The sequence below is a fragment of the Procambarus clarkii genome, chromosome 20, assembly GCF_040958095.1.
Source record: "Procambarus clarkii isolate CNS0578487 chromosome 20, FALCON_Pclarkii_2.0, whole genome shotgun sequence".
Classification (NCBI taxonomy): domain Eukaryota; kingdom Metazoa; phylum Arthropoda; class Malacostraca; order Decapoda; family Cambaridae; genus Procambarus; species Procambarus clarkii.
Window position 1 is genome coordinate 40,488,337 of NC_091169.1, and position 25,753 is coordinate 40,514,089.

The 25,753-nt window shown below is 47.9% G+C and overlaps 1 protein-coding gene and 1 non-coding gene across 5 annotated transcripts in view; both read left to right on the forward strand.

Annotated features, from left to right (window-relative positions):
* LOC123755348 (phosphatidylinositol 4-phosphate 3-kinase C2 domain-containing subunit alpha) overlaps positions 1–25,753 on the forward strand; it is a 232,027-nt gene that overhangs the window by 142,651 nt on the left and 63,623 nt on the right. For all 4 annotated transcript variants that reach the window (XM_045737887.2, XM_045737888.2, XM_069327888.1 and 1 more), the window contains exons 18-19: positions 5,203–5,340; positions 12,023–12,121. In XM_045737887.2, coding sequence (XP_045593843.1) covers positions 5,203–5,340; positions 12,023–12,121 — 237 coding nt within the window. The remainder of the gene's footprint in view (positions 1–5,202; positions 5,341–12,022; positions 12,122–25,753) is intronic.
* On the forward strand, positions 2,622–2,740 carry LOC123755587 (5S ribosomal RNA). The gene has a single exon (XR_006772551.1). It is a non-coding gene; the product is annotated as a 5S ribosomal RNA (ribosomal RNA).

A 25,753-nucleotide genomic window follows, 5' to 3' on the forward strand; every position in this document is an offset into this window, starting at 1 on the left:
CAGATATTACATCAATACCAAATGCAAGCTGGAGTGGCTCCGCCAGCGCTGCATGATACAAGGCGACAGTATTCGGCATAAGACGACGGTCCTGACACAACTATGAAAGGAAGGACAAAACCGAAATACACTTACGCAGTGATAGGAAAAACCGGAAGGACTGCCAGGAAACGTCATATTGCCGCCGAGACGAAGCACGCAGGTGGAAGACCAACAAGGAAGCCACCTGTACCCCATACAAGTGGTGATAGACTCGAGTTGGAAACTCCAGAGGTAATGACTCAAGGAGAAGAATGAACCAGACGGCTCGAGGAGAAGAATGAAGCAGTCTCGTAACGGGCTGGACCAATCTGCTGAAAGAGGCAGAGCTGCAGGAAGACCCTCAGGTTTGGACACCGAGCAAGCAGCGCCTGAAACCAAGGCCGGGCCGTCCACCAAGGAGCCAGAAGGACAACTCTCCCCTAGTAAGTCTCTGCTGAAAGAAAGAGACTATGGACTATGAGCAACAGCTGAACTGGGAAAAGAGGTACAGGTAACCCCACCTCGCACAGGCCTGCCTGAAGGCATCGACCCCGATGGCCTCGCAGTTGGGGAACGGCACCACGTATACCGGAAGACGCCTCGACCACGCCGACACGAAGAGGTCTACCTCTGGAGGCCCGAACGTCTGGCAAAGCCAACTGAACGAGTCGGTGTTGACCGTCCACTCCGTGGAAAGGGGAATAAAGCGGGATAGGCCGTCCGCCAGGACATTCGACACTCACCGAACATGAACTGCCAGGAGAGCCAAACCCCGAGAACTCAACAGACGAGTCACCCGAAATGACCAGCCCCAAAGCCAAGGACCGCATCGAACCCCCGCGGTTCAGGCAAGGAACCACCGGGGAACGGTCCGAATGGAGCCAGATTGTCGATCTGCGAGCGACTCGAGTCTCCGGGGCAACATCCATACAACCGGGAACTCCCGCACTGTGCTGTGTGTCTGATGGAAGGATGGACCCTACCGCCTTTGGCTGGCGTGATGAGTACTGGTCACAAAGCCCCAGCCAAGAGACGACGCATCCGTGAACACATTGAGCGAGGGATCAGGTAGGTGCCAAGGCATTGAACCCCGAAAAACCCGAAAAGGAAGCCGGCGACGCAGCAACCGACAAAGCCCCTGGATGCAAGACCTAGCATTCACGAGATAGGTAGAAGGGACGTCCATGAAGGAACCAGAACAACCAACGAAGCCACACCCATCCTGGCAGGTAGACCATCATGGCAAAGTTTAGGTTCCCGCACAAACCCTCGAGCAACTGCCGCATGACCCGGGAGCCCCTCGGGAACAGATGAAGGCAGGAACGCTGGAGAAGCAGAGCTGCAGGAGGAAGGGACAGGGAAGCGGTCCAAGCATCCTACACAAGACCCAGCCAAGACCAAACCTGAGAGGGAACCAGATCGGACTTACACCAGTACACCAAGAACCTGATCCTGGTGAGCTGGGAAAGAACCAAATCCCTGGGGAGCAGACATGTGGACTGGCTGGGAGCCCAAGCTAGCTAGTCGTCGAGGTAGGCCAGAACCTGAACACCTAACAGAAGCAGGCGGGCCACCACGACCTGAGTAAGGTGTGTCAAAATGCGAGGTGCCAGATTCAAGCCGAATGAAAAGCAACAAAAGCGGTAACCTTGACACCCCAAAACAAAACCGAGCCAGTCCCTGAACCTCGGATGAATTGAGACATGCCAATACATGTCCTAGAGGTCTTGGACACCATCCAAGCATCCGGCTCTAACAGAAGACGGACCTGGGACAGAGTAGTCATCTGAAAGGAGGGGAGTAAAAAAACCCACGGGTTCAGACGGGACAAGTCCAGGATGAACTGGAGTCCCGTACAGTCCTGCTTCGGGACCGGAAACAAGCGAGAGACCCACCTGAGGGATGAGGACATTTCGACCACCCCCAAGCGAACCCACTCCAAGATGACCTGACAGCGCAGGAGAGGAGGCCTGCCCTGTCAGGCCTCCTCTCCTGCGGCCGAGGAGGAGGAGGCTGCAGGAGTTTCTCTCCTGCGGCCAAAGCGACTCCCACCCACATGTCCGGGTCCATATAACCAAAACGAGGCAGTCTCGGGACATAAGGGGCAATCTCGTGGCATCTGGGGAAGCAACCAACCTATCACGTTTCACCAACCTGAACCTAGCATGCAATGCAGCTGTTGCCTGCACCCTCATATCATGATCAGTAGCTTGGGTGAATTGGAGTATATAAGCACGACTCCGGGTCAAAAGAATCACTGACCCTACAGGCAGCATGGCGGAGGCACAACCGGTGATTTCCCCCGAGACAAGGGGACAGAGCAACCAACAACCTCGCACGAAATATGAGGGGACTCAAGAGTCGCATCCATCGGACGATGGAGCCCCTGGGGGTTTCCCAGGGCCCTTAGCCTTGGTAACACGCTAAGGAAAGCCCAGGCAGGGTACTGCGAACTGGCGCCCAAGACTACCAAGCAAACTTCTAAAAACTGAACCCCCTGGGATGTGCCCACTCACAGGGGCCTAGCAGGGGGTACCACCAAGAACACAAATATGTATATATACATAAAAATATGTATATATACATATATATGTATATATGCCAACGGCCATACCACGTTGAGAACACCGCTTCTCGTCCGATCAGCGAAGTTAAGCAACGTTGGGTTTGGTTAGTACTTGGATGGGTGACCGCCTGGGAACACTAAATGCTATTGGCAATAATGTTTTGGAGCCGGTCGGCCGAGCGGACAGCACGCTGGACTTGTGACCCTGTGGTCCTGGGTTCGATCCCAGGCGCCGGCGAGAAACAATGGGCAGTTTCTTTCACCCTATGCCCCTGTTACCTAGCAGTAAATAGGTACCCGGGAGTTAGTCAGCTGTCACGGGCTGCTTCCTGGGGGTGGAGGCCTGGTCGAGGACCGGGCCGCGGGGACACTAAAAATCTCCGAAATCATCTCAAGATAACCTCAAGATAACCCTAAATATAAATAGGAGTTAACCAACCAAAGGCAAACCCTCAACCAGGCAGAGAAAAGAAAAACAAAAGAAAACCCCCGCAAGAGGACAACGTACTCAAGCGGAACAGAGCCGGCTGCTATAATAGGTGATAACTAGCTGTGCAGTACCCTGCGCCCCTACCAGTGATGAAAATTACCTCCTGCCCAGAGGCAAACAAGGGCAACAAAAAGATTTGGCTTGCCCGACTCTAAAGGCAGCCAGGTACCGAGCAGTAAAAGACACAGCAGGGATAGATCTCAAAGTGACTTGTGGAAGATGGCTCCAAGCCCCAAGGGCAGTACTTACAGGGCACCTAGGGAAGGTGACCCTAGGCCCATGCAGCCCAAGTACAGAAGATTATTACTCCTGGCTCACACACCACCAGTAGAGACAGTCCCTGCCACAAGGCACATAAACTGAGACAATTGCAGGAGCCAGAGGCACAAGACCTCGCCAGTATCATCATCAGACAAGAACTGAAGGGGTGATTCGCTTGTGCGAGGGTCTGAGGCTCCCCCTATCCCCTCCTGGGGAGGAAAGGGGGTTGCGCAGACAACGTAATGACGTCATGCTTTTTTGCTAATTTTAGTTTGGGGAATTCTGTCCACTCGTTCGGCTTTCGGTAGTAATTTTTCATCGGAATAGGGGTTTGTTTTGGGGCACCTACCTCTCTGGGTGCCAGACCCGGTCAATGGCAAATATAGAATGCTCCCTACCACACAGGGGTTTCTATAGGCCATTGCTCCTCGTGCCTCTCTTGGGGGGGGGGGGGGGGCTAGGTTCTAGCTGTGGTCTTCGGTATACATATCCATATCACCCTGAATAGCTCCGTGGAGCCGACAGGGCTCCCCCCAAAAAGTTGTTATTATATATCTTGCCATGGGTCTCAAGAAAGCCAGTGCTATGGTTCACTCCAAGAAAACACATACGAGGATGACCATAGAGAAAAAAAACAAGAGACCATTCGTAAACATGAAAATGGTACACGGGTTGTTGAAATTGCTAGGCAGTATAACAAATCTTTGTCAACGATATGCACTGTAATTGCTAAGAAAAAGGACAGTATGAGTGCTAAAGTGGCAAAAGATGTATCAACAATCATGAAACAAAGAACACAAACACTTGAGGATGTTGAAAAGTTATTAATTTGGATACACGACAAGGAGTTAGGTGGTGATAGTGTTTCAGAGGCCATCATTTGTGAAAAAGCAAGGCAATTGCATGAATATCTTTTAAAGAAAACCCCCTGGAACGAGTGATGCAGATACGAAAGAGTTTAAGGTGAGCCAGGGATAGTTAGAGAAATTTAGAAAAATAAGTGGCATTTATAATGTTGTGAGAGTTGAGTGTTGTGAGTTGGTGGAGGAACACAGTGAAGAATTGACCACCGAAGAACTCCTAGCCCTACACAATGAGCAGCAACAAGAGACAGCTGAGGAAATGTCTTCAGGGCAGGAGGAGGCAGTACAGTCCCTTGTCCCTTCCCCAACAATTAAGAAGTGGTGTAGTCTATGAGAAGAAATGCAAACTTTTGTTGAAAGGACTCACCTTGAGCAAGCTGTAGTAGGTCATTGCCTTAACCTTTTTAATGACACTGTGATGCCTCACTACAGACAAGTGTTACAACGTAGGGAAAAAGCAAGCCTCTATTGATAGATTTTTAGTGAGAAAAAGAAGCAGTGAGCCACAACCAGGTCCTAGTGGTGTGCAGGCAAAACATACCAGAGAGAGTACCCCAGAAAAGTCATCACTGCCTGATGTTATAATGGAAGGGGACTTCCTTACAAACACTAACACCTCTCCTCCTCCCCCCTCTCCTCACCATTTTCTGTATGCTAACAAGAATCATCAATAAAGGTAAGCAATAACTTGTACATATTTTAGTACAAAAGATTTTGGTGAATTAGGTATAAAATTTACTTTGAAGTTAATATTTTTGGGAGTGTGGAACAGATTAATTCAATTTACATTATTTCTTATGGGAACATTCGCTGCGGTTTACGAATTTTCGGGTTACGAACCGTCTTTGGGAATGGATTAAATTCGTAAACGGAGGGACCACTACTGAAATTCTTAATATTGTTTTCAGTGTGAGCATTTGTTTCATGTATTTGTAAATGGAATGATGTTGATTGATAATACATTAAAGAATGGATAAATTGTATTTTATTATCTTTTACAGACCAACATGGGTGGTGAACGTGAAGTAGTCAGTGATGCTCGATACCGTCGGCGTCTCAACCTGGTAACTCGAGCCCTAATGGCTATATGTGGCAAAAATATGGAAAATAGACTTCTTACTCAGGAAGCTGTACTTAGGGTTAGTAAATTTTGGTTTCTCTTACTTTTTCTGTTCCTAATTACTATAGTGTATTGTATACTTCATATTTTGTGCTAATGTTTGTAGTCAACTTAAATGTTGTTTAGATTTTGTTCTAATCTAATTGTTATCTTATGAACATAATTCAATATATAAAAAATAACAACAACCTGGTGAATCCTTCCTGAGTATCTAGGTCAACAGGCAGGGGTACATGACCCTAGCTTTTTGGCCTGCACCACCAAATGGGTCTCTCTCTCAGGATGTTTAGAGAAGGAAATTTCATCTAGGGTAGACGGAGCAGCAGAAGAGATGAAAATCATAGAGAAAATAGTAGGTTTAGGAGAAGGCTCAAAGGAAAATGTCAGTGATTTTAGAAGAATAGGAAAATATGAGAAAGACAAGAACCGCCCCTTAAGGGTGACGTTTAATGGAGTGAAAAACATGATGGAAGTGCTTAGAAATGCCAGGAAATTGCAGGGTGATGAGGTTGGCAAACTTTGGTCAATAAGACAAGACCTCTCCAAGGAAGACAGAGAAAAGCTGAAAATGAACCTAATTGAAGCAAAACGTCTAAATGGAGATAGAAATGAAGAAGACAGAAATTCTTTTTTCTACAAAGTGACAGGGACTGGAAAGCTTGTGAAATGGTACATAAAAACAAAGCAACAAGATCAGTAGTGGAAGGGGGAGTAAAGAGCAAAGGAAAAGGGAACATGTTTCTGAAAATTGTATATACCAACATAGAGGGAGTGAGGTCAAAAACTTTGGAGTTGCAAGATATAATCCAGCTTAGGGTCCCAGATATTGTCGCATTATCAGAGACGAAACTTGAAGGAAATATAATAAATGAAGTCATATTCCCAAGAGGCTATTCAGTTTGGAGACGTGACAGGAAAACTAGGAAGGGAGGAGTGGCTGTACTGGTGAAAAAACACCTGAAGGTAAGAGAGTTAATATTTGAAAACCCTCGAGATATTGATATAATGGCATTGCAGATCTGGAATCAGGATGATAAGCTGATAATTTTAAATGCCTACAGTCCACCAGCAAGCAACACATGGACAAAGGAAGAACTAGATGACAAACGAGAGGGCCTCATAATGGTCATGAGAGATATTATTGTACAAGCAGATAAGGATAAATCACGACTGTTGATACTGGGGGACTTCAACTTTAAAGCAATAGACTGGGAGGCCTATGAAGCAAGAACGTTGGACTTTTGGACATGCAGATTTGTGAACCTCATTCTGGAGACATTCTTGTATCAACACATAAAGCAGGCCACAAGAATGAGGGAAGGAGATGTACCGTCAGTACTGGATCTAGTATTCACCAGGAAAGAAGAAGAGATATTTGACATCCAGTACCTTCCTCCCTTGGGAAAGAGTGATCATGTCCTGTTAGACATTGATTATGCTTTAAGATATTATCTAGAAGAAAATGGGGACATTGAAACAGTTGATAAACTCGATTTAAGGAGAGGTCACTATGGGGAACTTCGAAATTTTGTTAATGAGTGTAATTGGACACAATTGTTGCTAGGCAGGGAAGTAAATGAAATGTATGGCAAATTTTTTAAAAATATAAAAATATATAAAAATAGCTGAAATGTTCACAGTTTGAGATGCGAGGGGAGGCGACATTGGTCACAACAGTGGAGCGAAAACAATGGGCCCACAGCGTGTGCCAAGCCACCTGAGGGCCACGAGGCTCAACAAAGAAAATGGGAAGACATCGGCACGCATTTTAAAACCAGTCCCAAAAAAATCGGATAAAAACCTGATTTTTGGCGATTATTTAAAGTGGATGACGCAATGCTGCGTCATCCCCGGCATTACCGACAGTAAACGGATGACGCAATGCTGCGTCATGCCCGGGCGAAAGTGTTAAGGCGCATATGTTAAAAGTCATCATACAGCGTGTCAATACCCATGTGTTGATACACGTGGAGGGGAGATGGGAAGGTCAGTGTGAGGTGGGGGGGGGGGGGGGGGGGTGACCAGGCAGTATGTGTGATCTGTGTCTGTCCAGTCTCGCCCACCCACCCAATTGTTCACCCACCTGCCAACCCACCCTCCTGTTCACCCACCTGCTTGCATGCTCACCTGCCAACCCACCCACCTGTTCACCCCACCTTCCTGCTCACCCACCCACCTGCCTGATAGCCCACCCAGCCACCTGTTCACCCACCTTCCTGCTTGCCCACCCACCTGCCTGATAGCCCACCCAGCCACCTGTTCACCCCACCTTCCTGCTTGCCCACTCACCTGCCTGATAGCCCACCCAGCCACCTGTTCACCCACCTTCCTGCTTGCCCACCCACCTGCCTGATAGCCCACCCAGCCACCTGTTCACCCACCTTCCCGCTCTCCCACCCACCTGCCTGATAACCCACCCAGCCACCTGTTCACCCACCTGCCTGTTCACCCACCCACCTGCTCGATAGCCCACCCAGTAACCTGTTCACCCATCTGCCTGTTTGCCCACCCATCCACCTGAATGCTCACCCACCCACCTGTTCACCCACCTGCTTGCATGCCCACCTGCCATCCCACCCACCTGCCAACTCACTTGCTGCTCGCTGACCCGCCTGCATGCCCACCTACCAACCCACCCACCAGTTCACCCACTTTGTTGCTCGCCCACCCACCTGCCTGATAGCCCACCCAGCCACCTGTTCACTCATCTTCCTGCTCGCCCACCCACCCACCTGAATGCTCGCCCACCCACCCACCTGAATGCTTGCCCACCCACCCACCTGAATGCTTGCCCACCCACCCACCTGAATGCTCGCCCACCCACCCACCTGAATGCTCGCCCACCCCCCTCCTGAATGCTCGCCCACCCCCCCCACCTAAATGCTCGCCCACCCCCCCCCCACCTAAATGCTCGCCCACCCACCCACCTGAATGCTCGCCCACCCCCCTCCTGAATGCTCGCCCACCCCCCCACCTGAATGCTCACCCACCCACCTGAATGCTCGCCCACCCACCCACCTGAATGCTTGCCCACCCATCCACCTGAATGCTCGCCCACGCACCCACCTGAATGCTCGCCCACCCACCCACCTAAATGCTCGCCCACCCACCCACCTGAATGCTCGCCCACCCCCCTCCTGAATGCTCGCCCACCCCCCCCCCCACCTGAATGCTCACCCACCCACCTGAATGCTCGCCCACCCACCCACCTGAATGCTTGCCCACCCACCCACCTGAATGCTTGCCCACCCATCCACCTGAATGCTTGCCCACCCATCCACCTGAATGCTCGCCCACCCACCCACCTGAATGCTCGCCCACCCACCTAAATGCTCGCCCACCCACCCACCTGAATGCTCGCCCACCCTCCTCCTGAATGCTCGCCCACCCCCTCCCACCTGAATGCTCGCCCACCCACCCACCCACCCACGTATTCATCCACCCACCCACCTGTTCATCCACCCACCCACCTGTTCATCCACCCACCCATTTGTTCACCCACCCACCTGCCAATCCACCCACCCACCTGTCTGATAGCCCACCCACCTGCCTGATAGCCCACCCACCTGCCTGCTCACCCACCCACTTGCCTGCTTGAACCTGTTCACCCACCAAGCCCATCTGCCTGCCATCCACCCATCCAAAACCCACCTGCCTGAACCCACCTATCCCTGCCTGCCCACCCACCCACCTGCCTGCCCACCCACTTTCCCTGCCCACCTACCAGCTAGGCAGCTAACCACACACCCAGCCCCACACACTAATTAGTGTGTGTGAATTCAAATCATGAGCGTGGTATAAAAATTGTTGGAAATGGTCCTATTTGGACTCAGAGGTGAAAAAGTACTCTTATCCAGAAAACGTGATTATCCGGCAGGGGGTCCTTCCCATATAGTTCGGATAATCGAGTGGAGATATGGTGACAATAATAGATGTAGATGTAGGTGGATGTAAACCTGGAGATATTTATCTCGGTATACTTTGACTATAGTGAACAGTGGTACGGTGAATAGTGAACAGTGACACAACAGGCATAAAGGCTTGAAAGTGTAGGTAAATTGCCATGTGGAAAAGTTGGAACGTATAATTCAGTGAATAGTGAGCAACACAGAAGCACCACAAACCAGACTGTGTGTACAGCGGCCACAAGGCTTGACCTGTGTATACACTCGGTAAACTGTGAAGGATCGCCCCTCCCCCCTTCACCATTGGTAAACAACCACTGGTCCACTGCCTTATCACCCCAACTGACCAGAAGCATTATGGTAAGAATGCCTTTAGTAAAGATGTGCACAGAATGCAACAAGGAAGTAGATTACCACCAGAGCTCCAGGGTCAACTATGTTCAGCAGCCATACACAGTAAATGTGCCAACATTACAAATAATGCTAGGAAAAATGGTCTCGGAGACCGCTCGGTGTACTGGTTCTGCAAAAAGGATATTACTGTCTTGAAGATGATCACACTTCTGGATAAAATCTCAGCAGAGCACAGAGAATCACTTTTAACTTCCTGCTCAAAATTCATGAATGTTTTCAAACAAATTGTTAAGGACACTCAGGTAAAATCAGATTTGGAGCCAGATCCCAACACGATCGTGGAGCCAGGCCCCAGTGCGGTTGTGGAGCCAGATCCCAGTGCGGTTGTGGAGCCAGATCCCAGCGCAGTCGTGAAGCCAGACCTCAGCGCGGTCATGGAACCAGATCCCAGCATGGTCTTAGAGCTAGAGCAGAGCATGGTTGGGAAGCTGGATGCGATGTTGGCTCCAGGGGTTTTGAAACAACCAATTCAAGGGCCTAAAACCTGCCAATATTATATATGGGGTATCTGTAAACATGGGATATCGGGAAGAACAAATGGAACATGTAAATATAATCATCCCAGAAAATGCAGGAACCTTCTTAGTACAGGTAAATGTACCAAAAGCTGTGATTTCTTTCACCCAGAACTGTGCAAAATTCTTAAAATAAGAATGAATGTTTCAACACAGAATGTCCAGCTTTTCATATAAAAGGTACCAGGCACATAAGACCAACAGACTGCCTCGATGAAAGCAGCCATGCCACTATTTACCAGGATGATTTTTTACTAAGAGGAGAAGAAGAATGGCTAACAATGTCCAGACTCTACCACCAACTCTGTCAAATGCTAGAGAGGACACAAACACAGTGGCCTCCCTACCAGAGCCTCAGATAGTAACACCAAGTAAAGCATCCAGCACTTCCACAAACATAACATCATTTTTATTTGCCAACATTCAGGGTATAAATACATGCAAATTTAACAAAGTTTACTTTATAGATGGCCTCCTACATGAAGCAAATGCAGTGTTTGCAGCCCTAACAGAAACACACACAAAGGACTACCATGATGGTGAAATGTGGATTTTGGAGTACAATCTTTTCAGATGTGACAGTAAACACAGGCTACAGGGTGGGATCAGCCTGTACATCAAAGACACACTCATCTGTACTGAGCTGCTAAACACCACAAACAATATGGTGGAAGTGCTGATAATCCAAACAGAGATCTTAAATGTAGTTATTGTCCTTGTATATAAGTCACCGGAGGCAAATCCTCAGCAGTTTAAAGACCAACTAATGAAAATAGAACACTGCTTAGAAAACCTCACAAATCCAGCCCCAAACATCATCCTGCTTGGGGGACTTCAACCTACAACCTGTTTTATAATGTACCGTATTTGCCAGTGTAAAAGATGCACTGTCGCATAGTATGCACCCCTATTTTACAAGGATATTTTTTTGGGAAAAAACTATTTTAGTACATTATGTTTCATCATACATTTATTAAAAAATATTTTAAATTGGATTTTGTTCCACAACTCTTACCTCCTCCTAGATTAGCTTAGTTGCATAATTGTTTATGTTTTGGGTGAGGGAATTGCTATACAGGATGTCAAACTTGTATTTTTAGATGTGATACTTTGTTGCAGCATCAGGCCACCAGGGCAGCGCATCATCACAGTGCTCTGGTGTTATCATTATTCACGCATTGCAAATGGTTGACACGGGAATGAAAGTTGAACATTCCTTTCAAATTTCTAGGATCATTTTTCATTTAGATAATGAATAAATGTCTTAAAAGTAACACAGTTGTTAAATAATATTTGACATATATACATACTAATTACTGTACTGGGTAAGATATTGTGAGCTTCCTTCATAACTACTGACGTATCATAGGTTTGTGATGAGAGACTGTGATAATGTGGCTTGCTCTCAATATTTTATTATTGGCAATGATTTTTGTGCCTAGTGAACTTTCTCACTATGCTTGTCCAGCTCCCTAGCCTATGCCCCTTGGTCTACCATCCGTAATACGGCCGCATTAGATGCAGAGCACTTTTTTAATACCTTTAAAAATAAAAAAGTGAGTCTTCTACGCCGGAAAATACTGTAATTTGTAAAATATTATGTCACATTTAGGTTTGATTAAAAATTTTTAAGCACTGTTCAAAAGTTTACACTTTGATTTGGTGGATCTTGGATGATGATAACACAGCTTGGCCTTGTCAATGGCTTGGATGAATAATCCTCACTTAATTGAGTATTTGTTTGTTTCACTGAACATTTTGTACCAAATACAGTTTGATTGGACAATCCATGATTTCATTAGTGTGATTGTTAGAATGAAATTTGTTAGAATTTTGTTAAGTCATAATTTAAATATTTTCTTTCCAGAGCTTATATGGCACAGCGATGAACATTAAAGATATGAAGGATAGTCAGCGGATGCATTTGCTTAGCCGAGACTTGGAAAATATTCATTTCAGCCTTGAGGTAACATATTTTTTATATAATACAATGTGCTCACACATTCACCTCATTTTTTTGTCCATACATATGCGTGCATATTCACTCGCATGCCAGCATATATTTAAACCAAAGACATACACAGATTACATAGCATTGACAGCATATGGGGAGCTGGCATATATAAAAATAGCCATGTGAAATCTAGGGGAGGATTTTTTTTCTCTAACTCTTTCCAAGACAATTTACAAAGCCTGCATGATACCATTATTAGAATATCCAATACTAGAATGAAATTCACAGTTGAAGTCTAACATATCCATAAACAGCTCAAGCAGTGGAATAGGGCACCATGGAAATAAACACCAAAAAAACAGCATTGAATGTAATGAAACTTCTCTTTCTGGTTGGGCCTCAGTAGCTCCCTGGTATTAGCTGCACAGAGATAGTTCCACACTAGTTATCCTCACTATATAATCTAGAAAAGAATGGGGACATTGGAACAGCTGATAAACTAAATTTCAAGAGAGGACACTATGGGGAACTTAGAAAATTCTTTAATGAGTTTAATTAGACAGACTTGTTGCTAGGTACAGTGGTACCTCAGCTTACGAATTTAATCCATTCCCAGAGACGGTTCGTAAGCAGAAAATTTGTAAACTGAAGCGAATTTTCCCATAATAAATAATGAATTAATCTGTTCCACACTTCCCAAAAAATTAACTTCAAAGTAAATTTTATACCTAATTCACCCAAATCTTTAGTACTAAAGTATGTACAAGTTATTGCTTACCTTTATTGATGACTTTTGTTGGCGTATGGAAGACGGTGAGGAGGGGGTGGGGGGGGAAGAGTAGGAGAGGTGTTTAGTGCTTGGAAGGAGAGGAAAGGTTAGTGCCCTGCATACCACTAGGACCTGCTTGTGGCTCTCTGCTTGTTTTTCTCACTAAAAACCTGTCTAGTGACACTTGTTTTTCCCTATGTTATAACACTTACCTGAAGTGAGACATCACATTGTCATTAAAAAGGTTAACACAATGGCCTACTACAGCTTGCTCTGGGTGAATTAATAACAACTTTCCAACATCCTTAAGTGTTTGTGTGTTCTTTGTTTCATGATTGTTGATATGCCTCTTGCCACGTTAGCACTCATAATGTCCATTTTCTTAGCAATTACAGTGCATATTGTTGACATAGCTTTGTTGTACTGTCTAGCTAATTTAACAACCTGTGTACCATTTTCATGTTTACAAATGATCTCTTGTTTTTCCAATATGGTAATTCTCACATGTGTTTTCTTGGCTTGAACCTTACCACTGGCTTTCTTGGAACCCATGGCGAGATATGTAATAACAACTTTAATGTTCAAATAGCTAAAAATCCGAATAACTCTGAAATTCTTTATAAAGAATTCAGGCACGATAGTCACTAGGCGGGAGGCACTGGTAAACTGAGGTGCGGTCACCGTATCAAAACGTGCTAGGTTGGCCATACGCACATCAATAAACTTAGTTTCTCGAGGCAAAGTTCATAACCCGATTTGAATTTTACGAAGAAATCGGGCTCGTGACCCGAAAAGTTAGTAAATTGGGGCATTCGTAAGCCGAGGTACCACTGTAAATGGAAGTATGCAAATTTTTTTAAAATATACTAGTACAATGAAGACACACAAACATTCATACCAAAACAGAGATGCATGACCAGAAAACAGGACTGGTTGAACAGAAATTGTGAGAGAGCCAGAGAGGATAAGACAAGAAAATGGGTTCAATATCGGAAGAAGCCTAACCCACAAACATACCAACACTACAACAAGCAAGAAACGATTACACAGCATTGAGGAGAGAGGCAGAAAGGAACATTGAGAAAGGTATAACAGACAAATGTAAAACAGATCCAGGCCTTTTCTATAAATTCATTAAAAGCAAGCTGCGTGTTAAAGATAAAATCCAGGGATTGAGAACAGGGAACAGGATTACTGAAAATGAAAAAAGAAGTGTGTGAAATGCTAAATGAACAGTTCCAAAGTGTGTTTGTACGAAATAAGGATTTCATAGAGCTGGACCAAATACCAATTCCAGAGCACGTCATAGAATATATAGAGATATCTCAAGACGAAGTGGAAAAATTACTCCAGGGGCTAGGAAGAAATAAAGCGGTTGCACCTGAAGGAGTATCACCTTGGGTGCTGTGAGAATGGGCAACTGAGCTGATCATTCCACTTATTTAATATTCCAGACATCATTGTGCACAGGAATCTTAGCAGATATATGGAAAAAAAAAACATGGTACCAATCTATAAAAATGGTAGCTGGGAGGAACCTCTAAATTATAGGCCTGTATCATTAACAAGCGTGGTAGTCAAAACACTAGGACAAATAGTGAGACAAATGGGTTGACCACCTAGAGAGTAATAACATAATGGACAGACAGTATGGTTTTTGAACAGGAGGGTCGTGTGTAACATATCTTCTTAATTTTTATGATAGAGCCACAGAGATAATATAGGAAAGAGGTGGTTAGATTGACTGTGTCCATCTGGACCTAAAAAATGATTTTGACAGAGTCCCACACAAGAGGCTGTTCTGGAAACTGGAACATGCTAGAGGGGTGACAGGGAGACTTCTGACATGGATTAAAAAATTTCTAACTGACAGATGAGGGCAGTAATCAGAGACAATGTATCTGACTGGAGGAGTGTTACTAGCGGAGTACCACAGGGTTCAGTTCTCACACCAATAATGTTCATTGTCTACATAAACAATCTACCAGAAGGAATACAGAATTATATGAACATGTTTTCAGATGATGCTAAGATACTGGGGAAGATAGGAGATGCAAACAATTGTAATGCAATTCAAATTGATCCAGATAAAATAAGTTCATTGAGCGACAAGTGGCAAATGGAATTCAATGTGAATAAATGCCATGTTATGGAATGTGGAATCGAAGAAAATAGACCACACACAACTTATAAATTATGTGGAAAGGAATTACAGGAAAGGAATAAAAGAACTCTAATAAAGAATGAGACCTAGGGGTGGTTTTGGATAGTGAGCCATTGCTAGAGGAACACACAAAACCAGTGTTGAATGAAATGAAAAGCCATTTTATGGGTGAGCCCTAGAGGCTCCTTGAAGCTATTCAGACTGATATGTGCTACATTAGTTTGGGGTCATCAGTTACGGGAGTTCTTGTGTTTACTGGGGACCACGAGCCAGAACCTGGCCCTCTCAGAGAGGCGCAGGAAGTAATGGCCATATGAGCACTCTACATTTAGAGTATGCCATCAACTGAGGAGTAACCCCAGAAAGGCAGGTGAAGCAATACAAACCCCTAACTGGTGAAAATTGCAATCTATGCTTGAACAGAGCAAAAGAACTTCCCCCAAAATTAAAGTCAAATCATCATCAACCTAGCACGCTCGTTCATTAGCGCTCGGGCGAACAGGTAGCTCACCACCTCAGTTTGTAAAATGATGATGAAAACTGCCAACTGGAGGGAGGGTGGGTGTCAGGGAGCTTCTGGGGCTCACCCAGAAAATGGTGTTTACATTCAACGCTGGTTTTCTGTGGGGAGCCCTTTCAGCTTCCTGAAGCTAACTACCCACAGATAAGCAGGGACATGCCCGGGAGGCATCAGCACCACAGGTCTCGCAACGAAGATGAGACATTTGGCCACTACAGATGCCCCAAAGCAACACAAGGCTGGAGAGAGCCTGGAACGTTGACAAGATAACAGGCGGCCAGGACCTCGTCTGGACACCAAAACCTCCGCACCAGATAGGCAACACAAGACACATTACCAAAGACAGAAGCCAGATCAGTATATGTATGCACATCATGGGCATAAGGGTAGACCGCAGGCTGGCTGGAATTGATAACCCTGCGGACAACCTGAGAAACACGAGCCCTGGAACAGTGAACCAGGGAAACCGGATCTTCCCAGAGTGCGACCACTGTCACCAAAATAGTGGCCCGCAGGTAGTGACAGAAAGGCACAACTGGACACAAAACATGATGCACCCTTGGCCTAACTACCCAAGCATCAAAACCCATGGGCACTTCCAGAAGCCAGCCATCTCATTCTTTGCCAGAAAGAAGAAGGGCTACAAGATTTTGCCACACAAGGCAAAATCTAGAGAGGAAAGCGAGGCCAGCGGTAACATATGACCCCAGTGCACATCAGTCAAGAACTGGAGTGGTGAGCTGCCAGCTCTAGTGAGCGGGCTCCCTCACTCCCCTTTCGGGGAAGGGGGAAGGTGCTAACGAGGTGGTGTGAGGATGATTTTTTTTTTTTTTTTTTTTTTTTTTTTTTTTTTTTTTTTTTTTTTTGGTGCTCTGTTTGGACATAGGTTGCAATTTTCACCAGTAGAGGGTTTGTATTGGTTTGCCTATCTCTGGGTGCTTTTCCCTGTCAATGGCAGACATGACATACTCTAAATGTAGAGTGCTCATATGGCCATTGCTCACTGTGCCTTTCTGAGGGGGGACCAGGTTCTGGCTCGTAGTCCCTGGTAGGCAAGAACTCCCATAACTGATGACCCCAAACTAATATAGCACATATCAATCTTGATAGCTTCAGGGAGCCAACTGGAGCTGACGTGAAAGAGTGTTCTGCCCCAGGGCCCTTGCTTGCAGTTCCCAGGGCTTGGGGAAGGTAGTTCAATTGGAGGTCTTGGGTTCCTTTTGATCCTTCATGGGCCCTTGTGCCTTCTTTGGAGGGTCTCTTGTTGCAGGGTGTGCAGTTTTCTTCTCCCCCTTCCCTTTAAGTTTGTGTTATGCGGGGCTCCCCCAGGATTTGGTTCCAGTTGCCTTTGGGCTTCTCGGATTCATCTTTCCAGCGGTTTCCTTCTTTTTGGGTCCCTCCTGGCAGGAAGCCCTTGGTGCGTACCTCCTGCGTGGCCTAGCAGCTGGTTTGTGTGCTTTTCCTACAGCTTCTTCTCTGGCTAGTCAGTGCTGTGCTCACTCTGTTCAAATTGGGCCAGTTGTGGTGAATGAGTGCGAAGAACGAAGCTGTGATCGACATGCCCTCGTTCTTCAGTGGGTTTCCTGCCTGTTTTCTGGTGCCGAAGCAGGATTGTGCAGTTCTCCACTACAATCTGGGTTTTCTCTAGTCTATCCTGGTTGCTCATTTGCCTCACTTTTTGGCTTGTCCTTGAGCAGAGCTCTTAGATGAGTTCCCTGGATCTCCTGGATGCCTGTTGGCATGTCCAGATCCATCTGAGGTTTGGGGAGATTGATTTAGTTTCTTGGTGGGCCAACATGCCGGCTCTCCTGTTTGGGCTGCATCTGGCACTACACATTTTTACGCATTTGACTTAGGTCATGGTGGCCCATCTTTGTTCAGTTTGATGGTGTTGACCTACCTCGACAACTGGAGGATTTGGGCTCCCAGCCAGTCTGTCTGTTTGCTAGCCAGGATCTGGTTCTTTTCCAGCTTGCCAGGTTCAGATTCCTGGTGACTTGGAGGAGGTCCCAGTTAGTTCCATCCTTGGTTTGGACCTAGCTAGGGCTTCTTGAAATTCTTGGTCAATGTCGCTTTCCTGCCTACTACGTCCTTGTTCCAGCAGCAGTTCATCTATCGGCTACTTTTGAGGAGGACCTGGGTTACTCGGCAGATGCTCTAGCAGTTGTACGGAAGTCTGACCTTCGCTTTTCTGGTTTCCCTTTGGGTGGGGTTTTACTTTGGAGGCTGTTCTGGTTCCTTTGTGGCAGCCGCTCTCGCGTTCGCTGGGTTCGGGCCCCAGGGTCCCTTCGCTGGGTTCGGGCCCTGGGTCCCTTCACTGGGTTCGGGCCCTGGGTCCGTTTGCTGGGTTTGGGCCCTGGGTCCCTTCGCCAGTTGTTGCGTCCCCAGCTTCCCCTTCAAGGTTTTTGGGGTTCAGTACCATGGCGCCTTCTCCCTCTTGCTCGATATGTTCAAGGACGCCTTGGCTGTAGGCTGGGGCTTTGTGGCCAGTACTCACCCATCAGGCCAGGATCGTTGGGCTCACAGCTTGGTGTTGGAGTTTGCAGCAGTGTGGTTGGTGCTGCAAAGAGCTTGGATTCCTCTGGGATTGGTGATCCTGCTCCATTTGAACTGTTCCCCTGTGGTTCATTATCTCCACTGAGGGATGTCTCTTCGGTCTGTGGCTCTGTGGGGCTGGTCGTTTCGGGTAGCTCTTCTGCTGCGTTCTCGGGGTTTACGTCTCCGCACCATTCATGTTCAGGGAGGGACTAATGTTTTGGCCGATGGTCTGTCTCGCTTCCTTCCTATTTCTATGGAATGGACTGTCGATGCTGTTTCTTTCTCTGTCTTTGCCAGATGTTTGGGCACCCGGATGTCTACCTCTTCACGACTGCGTGGCCTCGGCATCTAACTCTTTACGGGGAGCCATTTCCCGACTGCGATGCCCTCGTGGTGGATGCTATTCGGCTGGACTGGTGGAGGTGGGGGTGCATTTACCTCTTTTCCCCAGGTCCTGCTGTTGCTCTAGGTGCTGGTTTGGCTGGATGGAGTCTTACAGGTGGAGAATGATTCTTCTGGCTCCTAATTGGCCAGCCCAGCCTTGGTTTCAAATGCTGCTCGCTTAGTGTCCGAACCTAGGCGTCTTTCTGTGGCTCCGTGTCTATCAGAGGGTCGAGTGGGTGACGTACCTTGCTAGTTTGACCTTCTCTTCCTCTTTTTGCTTCTGGACTTTTTGATGCACCTTTATTACCATTTGTATGGTGATCAGGTGGCTGGTTTGGTGGCATCCCACCTGCGGTCTTCTCAGTGACAGTATGAGGTTTCTTTGCTGTCTTTTCATCATTTTCTCTCCCTTTGTCGTCTTCCTTCTGTTTCAGCCTGTGTTATGTCCTTTATTTTTGGGCTTTACCTCTATAGGCAGCTCATGCCTAATACTGTCACTTCTTATTGTACGACATTGGGGAAGCTGCTTCTGCTTGCGTCTGGGGTGGATGTTCCTTCATCCATATTTTGCAAGCTTTCTCGTGCTTTCTTTCAACTCCAGCCTGCTCTTGTGCCGCCTGAGCCTGCTTGGTCTTTGGGCTGGGTTCTTTCTTTTCTTTCTTCACCTCAGTTTACTGTGGCCCCTTCGGTCCAGGATTGTTTTAGAAGGTTTTGTTTTTTTATTTCCGTGGCTTCTGGTTATCGGGTGGTGAGCTTCACACTCTTCCCTGGCGCCGGGGTTTTTGTTTGTTTGATCCTGGGGGTTGTTTTGTTCGATTACAGCCTGCTCCTTCTTTTTTGACGAAGAATGAAATGGCAGGCTTCCAGAGGAGTCCTTTGGTTGTGGAGGCTTGGTTTGTTTGGCTGGGGATGCATCATGCACTTTCTCTGGTGATAGCTTTACACCACTACCACCAGACTGTAGGCTGGGCACCCTCTCGCGCCACCAGTTCGAGACAGTCACCACCAGACTGTAACTGGTGGCACCCTCTCGCGCCACCAGTTCTGTTTTGGTGGACTCGTGGGTTGACCTGGGTTCCCTGTTTCAGAGCTCGTGTTTCTCAGGTTATCCACAGTGTCATTAAAGCTAGCCATCCTTTGATCTTCCCTCATACTCTGATCAGGGTATCTTCTCAGCCATCAGGGGCCCAGACGGCTGAATGGACAGCGCTTGGGATTCGTAGTCCTAAGGTTCCAGGTTCAATCCCCCTACAGAGACAAACTAATGGGCAGTTTCTTTCACCCTGATGTCCATGTTTACCTAGCAGTAAATAGGTTCCTGGGAGTTAGACAGCTGCTACGGGCTGCTTCCTGGGGATGTGTAACAAAAAGGAGGTCTGGTCGAAGACCGGGCCGCGGGGATGCTAAGCCCTGAAATCATCTCGAGATAATCCTCAAGGTGATGATCGAAAGTATGCTGCTTTGTCGGCCTTTTCTGTGGGGAGCCCCTACGGCTCCCTGGAGCTTATAGGGCCAATGTATGTTATATTAGATCGTGACATTAGCTAAGGAGTTCAGACCTACCAGGGACCAGCGTCAGAACCTGGCCCCTTCAGAGAGGTTTCAGGGAGCAATGGCACTGGAAAACCCTTTTGTGGTTGGGGTTTTCCTTATGTGCCATCGACCGGGGTCAGGCACCCAGAAAAGTAGGCATGACAAAACAAACCCCACATGGTAAAAAACTAAAACAAAAAACTGAACAGAGGGTAGAAACTCCCTACAATCCCAAGGAAACGAGCAAACATCACACTTTACTGCCGCGCCGATCGTCCGCGCAGCCCTCCCTGCCCCGAGAGGGGGAGGGGGGAGCCCCGGACCTACGACGCCGGCTGCCAAGCTTCAGTTCGTAAGCTAATGTCAACCGGGATAGACGCTTCTCTGGCCTCAGTTTCCTAGGCGGTGTTTGCCTTGTGTGGCGTTCACTGCCGTGTGTTGTGTTGTGCGGTGGCCAGGAGTACCTCATCAGTGCCGGGGCGGCATGCGCCGACTGGCTGACTTCCCTAAGTGCTCTGTGAGTACTGCCCTTGCGTTACAGGGTTATCTTCCCTGGAGTCGTTCGGGAACCATTCCTGTAGAGGTTCTTGCTGCTCGGCATTTGCCTCGCCCTTGGGGCCAGCTGGGGCTTGGGGCCCTTGTTTGGCCCTGGGTAGGGATTGGTATTGTGCTAGTTAGGGCGTCAAGGTGTTGCGCAGGCCTTGTGCGGCCTGCCACCTAAGCGGCGACCGGTTCCTGTTGCCTCTGGAGACGGTGTACTTTTGCGGGGTTTTTCTTTTGTTTTTGTTTTCAATTGCCTGGTGGGGGTCTGCCCAGTGTGGCTATAGTTCCACTGGTAGTGTTTGGCAGCCCTCTGCTAGGCCCCCATGAATGTACACGTCTCAGGGGTTTTCAGTGCTATTCTCTACCCTCTTGTTGTTTTTGGGTTTCTTAATCGGTTTAGCAACACCTTGCCCGGGCTTCCCGTAGCAGTCAGCCTACGGGCCCTGGAACCCCTGTCTGGGCTCGGGGGACCATTGAATGTGTCTTCCGGGTTCCAACCCGTCTTGTACGGGATCATTGGTTGCTGTGCCCTTGTCTCCGGGTAACAGTCGCCACTTTTACCTCAGTCATGCTGCCTGTTGGGTCACTGACACCTTGACCCGGAGTCTTGCGAGAGATTTTCTCTGCTTGTTCTCCAGTACTCTCCTGATGTTATTACTGTTCAGAGTACAGGCGGCATCCGTGTTGCAAGCTAGGTTACGTTGCTGCAGCATGCTAGGTTGGTTTCCCACTCGGATGCCCCGAGGCCGCCCCGTTTTGGTTAGGTGCTGTTTGCCCCTTTCCCTCTCTGTTCCCGACTCTGGACCGTCTGCGGGTTTCGGGGTCGGGGCGGGGTTTCGTTGGGGCCGAGACTCTGGCGGTTTTCGGGGGCTGCCATGTTCGGGTTGGGGGACGGAGGTTTTCGAGCCGGTTCCTCCTGCCAAGGCTTCTGGGTCTTACCAGCGGCCCTTTCTTGCTGCCTTTCCCATGGACTCTTGCTTTTCTTTAAGGGCGGAGGGCTTGGAGGACGGCTCTGCCCCGGGGCCTCTGTTGCTGGTTCCCGGGGCTGTGGGGGATGCCTGCTAGCAATTCTGGGGCGGTTTGCCCCTGCCTGGGTTTTTCTGCTTTTGGGCGTTGTTTTTCGCCCATCCAGTCTGCTTGGTTCCCACTTTTGCTGGCGTGTTTTCGTATCTTTAGCGTCGGTCACAGCCCTCTTGTTCTGGCAGCCATTTTCGCCTGCCAGTTTCCCGGATGGCCACCAGGGTGGTGTTGCGGTTTGTTTACATGTGTCTGGGTGTGCGAGCGAGCTTCTTGGGTGAGTTTTCACCTTTTTTCAGGGGTTTTATTCTCCTGTTGTCGTTTCTTTGGTTTTCTGGTGTTTTCTGCCCATTTCCTGCTCCTCTGGGAATGTTTGAGTGTTGATTTTACACCGGGTTATCCATTTTGTCTGTTTTGGGTCTGGGCCTTTGGGTTTAGTGTCCCTGGCTGTTACGCTTGCTCCCACACCTTGTCCCTCAGTTTTCGGTCTGTTATGACCGTTTCCCAGGGGGTTCTGTCTGGGGGCTGTGCTTTGCCTTTCTGTGGTGTTTCTCCGCCGGCAAAATGGGGTCGTTTGGGCTCCCCCTGGTTTGATTCCGGGTTCCTTTGGGTTCTTTAGTTTCGTACCGGAGGTTTCTTCCTCTTGGGCCCCCTTTGTGGGTTCAGGGGGCTTTGTTTCCTCGTGTGTGACACGGTTTCTGCCTTCTGGAGTTCCGGGGTCTTCCTGGCTTGCAGACTGATCTTTTTGGGTCTTGGCATGTGTTGTGGTCGTGCTGGGACTTTGAGGTTTTGTTGTCAAGGTGGGCTTTTTGATGCAGTTTTGTGCCTTCTTTGCCTGGCCGGTGTGTGCTCTGCTCACTGGTCGGCGGCTTGTAATTTTCTTTTCAAGTGTAATTACCTAAGTGTAGTTACAGGATGAGAGCTACGCTCGTGGTGTCCCGTCTTCCCAGCACTCTTTGTCATATAACGCTTTGAAACTACTGACGGTCTTGGCCTCCACCACCTTCTCACTTAACTTGTTCCAACCGTCTACCACTCTATTTGCGAAGGTGAATTTTCTTATATTTCTTCGGCATCTGTGTTTAGCTAGTTTAAATCTATGACCTCTTGTTCTTGAAATTCCAGGTCTCAGGAAGTCTTCCCTGTCGATTTTATCAATTCCTGTTACTATTTTGTATGTAGTGATCATATCACCTCTTTTTCTTCTGTCTTCTAGTTTTGGCATATTTAATGCTTCTAACCTCTCCTCGTAGCTCTTGCCCTTCAGTTCTGGGAGCCACTTAGTAGCATGTCTTTGCACCTTTTCCAGTTTGTTGATGTGCTTCTTAAGATATGGGCACCACACAACAGCTGCATATTCTAGCTTTGGCCTAACAAAAGTCATGAACAATTTCTTTAGTATATCGCCATCCATGTATTTAAATGCAATTCAGAAGTTAGAAAGCATTGCATAGGCTCCTTGCACAATATTCTTTATGTGGTCCTCAGGTGATAGTTTTCTATCTAGAACCACTCCTAGATCTCTTTCTTTATCAGAATTCTTTAAAGATTTCTCACATAATATATAGGTTGTGTGGGGTCTATGTTCTCCTATTCCACATTCCATAACATGACATTTATTAACATTAAATTCCATTTGCCAAGTGGTGCTCCATATACTTATTTTGTCCAGGTCTTCTTGAAGGGCATGACAGTCATCTAAATTCCTTATCCTTCCTATTATCTTAGCATCATCAGCAAACATGTTCATATAATTCTGTATACCAACTGGTAGATCATTTATGTACACAATAAACATCACTGGTGCAAGAACTGAACCCTGTGGTACTCCACTTGTGACATTTCTCCATTCTGATACATTGCCTCTGATTACTGCCCTCATTTTTCTATCAGTCAGAAAATTTTTCATCCATGATAGAAGCTTACCTGTCACCCCTCCAATATTTTCCAGTTTCCAGAACAACCCCTTATGTGGAACTCTGTCGAAAGCCTTTTTTAGGTCCAGATAGATGCAGTCAACCCAACCATCTCTTTCCTGTAATATCTCTGTGGCTCGATCATAGAAACTGAGTAAATTCGATACACAGGATCTTCCAGATCGAAAACCATACTGTCTGTCTGATATTATATCATTTCTCTCTAGGTGTTCTACCCATTTAGTTTTGATTAGTTTTTCCAATACTTTCACTATTACACTTGTCAATGATACAGGTCTATAATTGAGGGGGTCTTCCCTGCTGCCACTTTTGTAGATTGGAACTATGTTAGCCTGTTTCCACCCGTCTGCTACGATTCCTGTACACAGGGATGCCTGAAAGATCAGGTGAAGTGTGTAACATACCTTGTGTGTATGTGTATGTGTATATACATATGTATTTATGTGTATGTGTACTTTTTCTTTTGGAAGGAGCTCTGTTCCCTTCTCTGTTGACAGGGTGCTGGGGGAGCAGCTTGCTCTGTTGACTCTCGTATGGTCCCGCTGTTGGTGAGACCTTTTGGTTGTCTTCCGGCCTCTGGTGGCGGCGGTGGACGGCTACTCCCCCTTTGGGGGGTTCAGAGCTGGCGGGGTGGGCTTCTTGCCCTGCGCTTCGTCATGTCATCTTGGTGGGTGCGTTGGGCGTGGTCGATCCGCCCCATTCTTCTGGGGTTCCCGTCTGCTCTTTGCAGACATGAGCCTTTCGAATCTGTGGTTCTTCTGGACTTCTTCAGTCTGCGCCCTGGTTTCTATGCCCTCCTTAGAGGACTGTTGTTTCCTGTCCGGCTTCTGTTGGGGCCGGGTGCCTGGATGGTGGCCCTGGACCTTCAGGTCAATTACTGGCACTTGGTGTATTTTTGCATCTTTACTGGATCTTGGTGCCCTGTCTGAGTCTGCTTGAGATTCGGTGTCTGGCCTACCTCGATGACTGGCTGGTGTGGGCTCCCAGTCGGTCCGCTTGTCTGCTCACCAGGGGTGTTGTTCTTTCCAGATCGCTGGGTTTGGTTTCCTGGTGATCTGGAGGCCATTCCATCTGTTTCCGTCCCGGGTTCGGACCTGTGCCTTGTTTAGGGCTATTGGGCCACTCCTTGTCTTTCCCTCTAGAAGTGTTACTGCGGCCGTAGTCCCGCCTTCGGCTGTTCATGAGGGTGTCCCGGGTTGCTCGAGCGGTTGTGCGGGAGTCTGAACTTCGACGTGCTGGTCTGCCCGCGGGGTCGGGTTTGGCTTCGGCGTCTGTTTGGTTCCTTCGGAGACTCCCCTTCTGCCTCTTGCAATCGTTGGGTTCATTCCTCCGGGGATCTTGTGTTGGTGCTGCGTCACCAGCTTCCTCTTTGGGGTTTTCGGGGTTCAGTGCCTTGGCACCTCCCAGAGCCTTTGCTCGATGTGTTCACGGACGGGTCATCTCTCGGCTGGGGCTTTGTGACCAGTGCTCACCAGGTCAGCCGGGGATGGTGGAGTCTGTCCGTTCGTCAGACTCACAGCACGGTTCGGGAGTTCGTGGCTGTCTGGTTTGTGCTTGAGAGGGTTTGGGTCACTCGGTGCTCTACCATTCAGCTCCATTCGGACTGTTCTCTGGCGGTTCATGCCGGAACCACAGGGTTTCTCTTAGGTGTTGACCTTTCGGGTTGGTTTCTTAGAGTGGCTTGTTTGATGAATTCTCGGGGTTTGGCTAACCGTGAGATTCATGTCCGGGGTGTGTCCTGCGTTCTGGCGGACAGCTGTCTCGGTTTATTCCTCTGTTCGCGGATTGGCCAGTCGTCGCCGACTCGTTTTGTTGGCTCTGCCGGACGTATGGACTCCTGGCCATGGACGTATTTGAGTCGGCGTGGTCTAGGCGTCGCCCATTTTATGTGGCGCCCTTACCCACCTGCGAGGCGTTCATGTTGGATGCTTTTCGGCAGGACTGGTCGAGGTGGGGGTACCTGTTCTTCTCCCGGTCCAACTGTTGCTTCGGGTTCTGGCTCGGTTGCAGCCCATTTCCACGAGAGCAGTCCTTATGGTTCCTTGGTGGCTGGCCCAGCTTTCTTTTCAGACGCTGCTTGCTTGTCCGAACCCGGGGCGTTTTCCCGTGGCTCCGCTTCTTTCGGCAAGTCGAATCGGTCCTGTACGTGACTGGTTCGGCCTTCTCCTCAGCTCTTCGTGTCTGGTATTTTGACGCGGGTATCACCATCTCTGTGGTGTTCAGGTGGCCTTGTTGATGG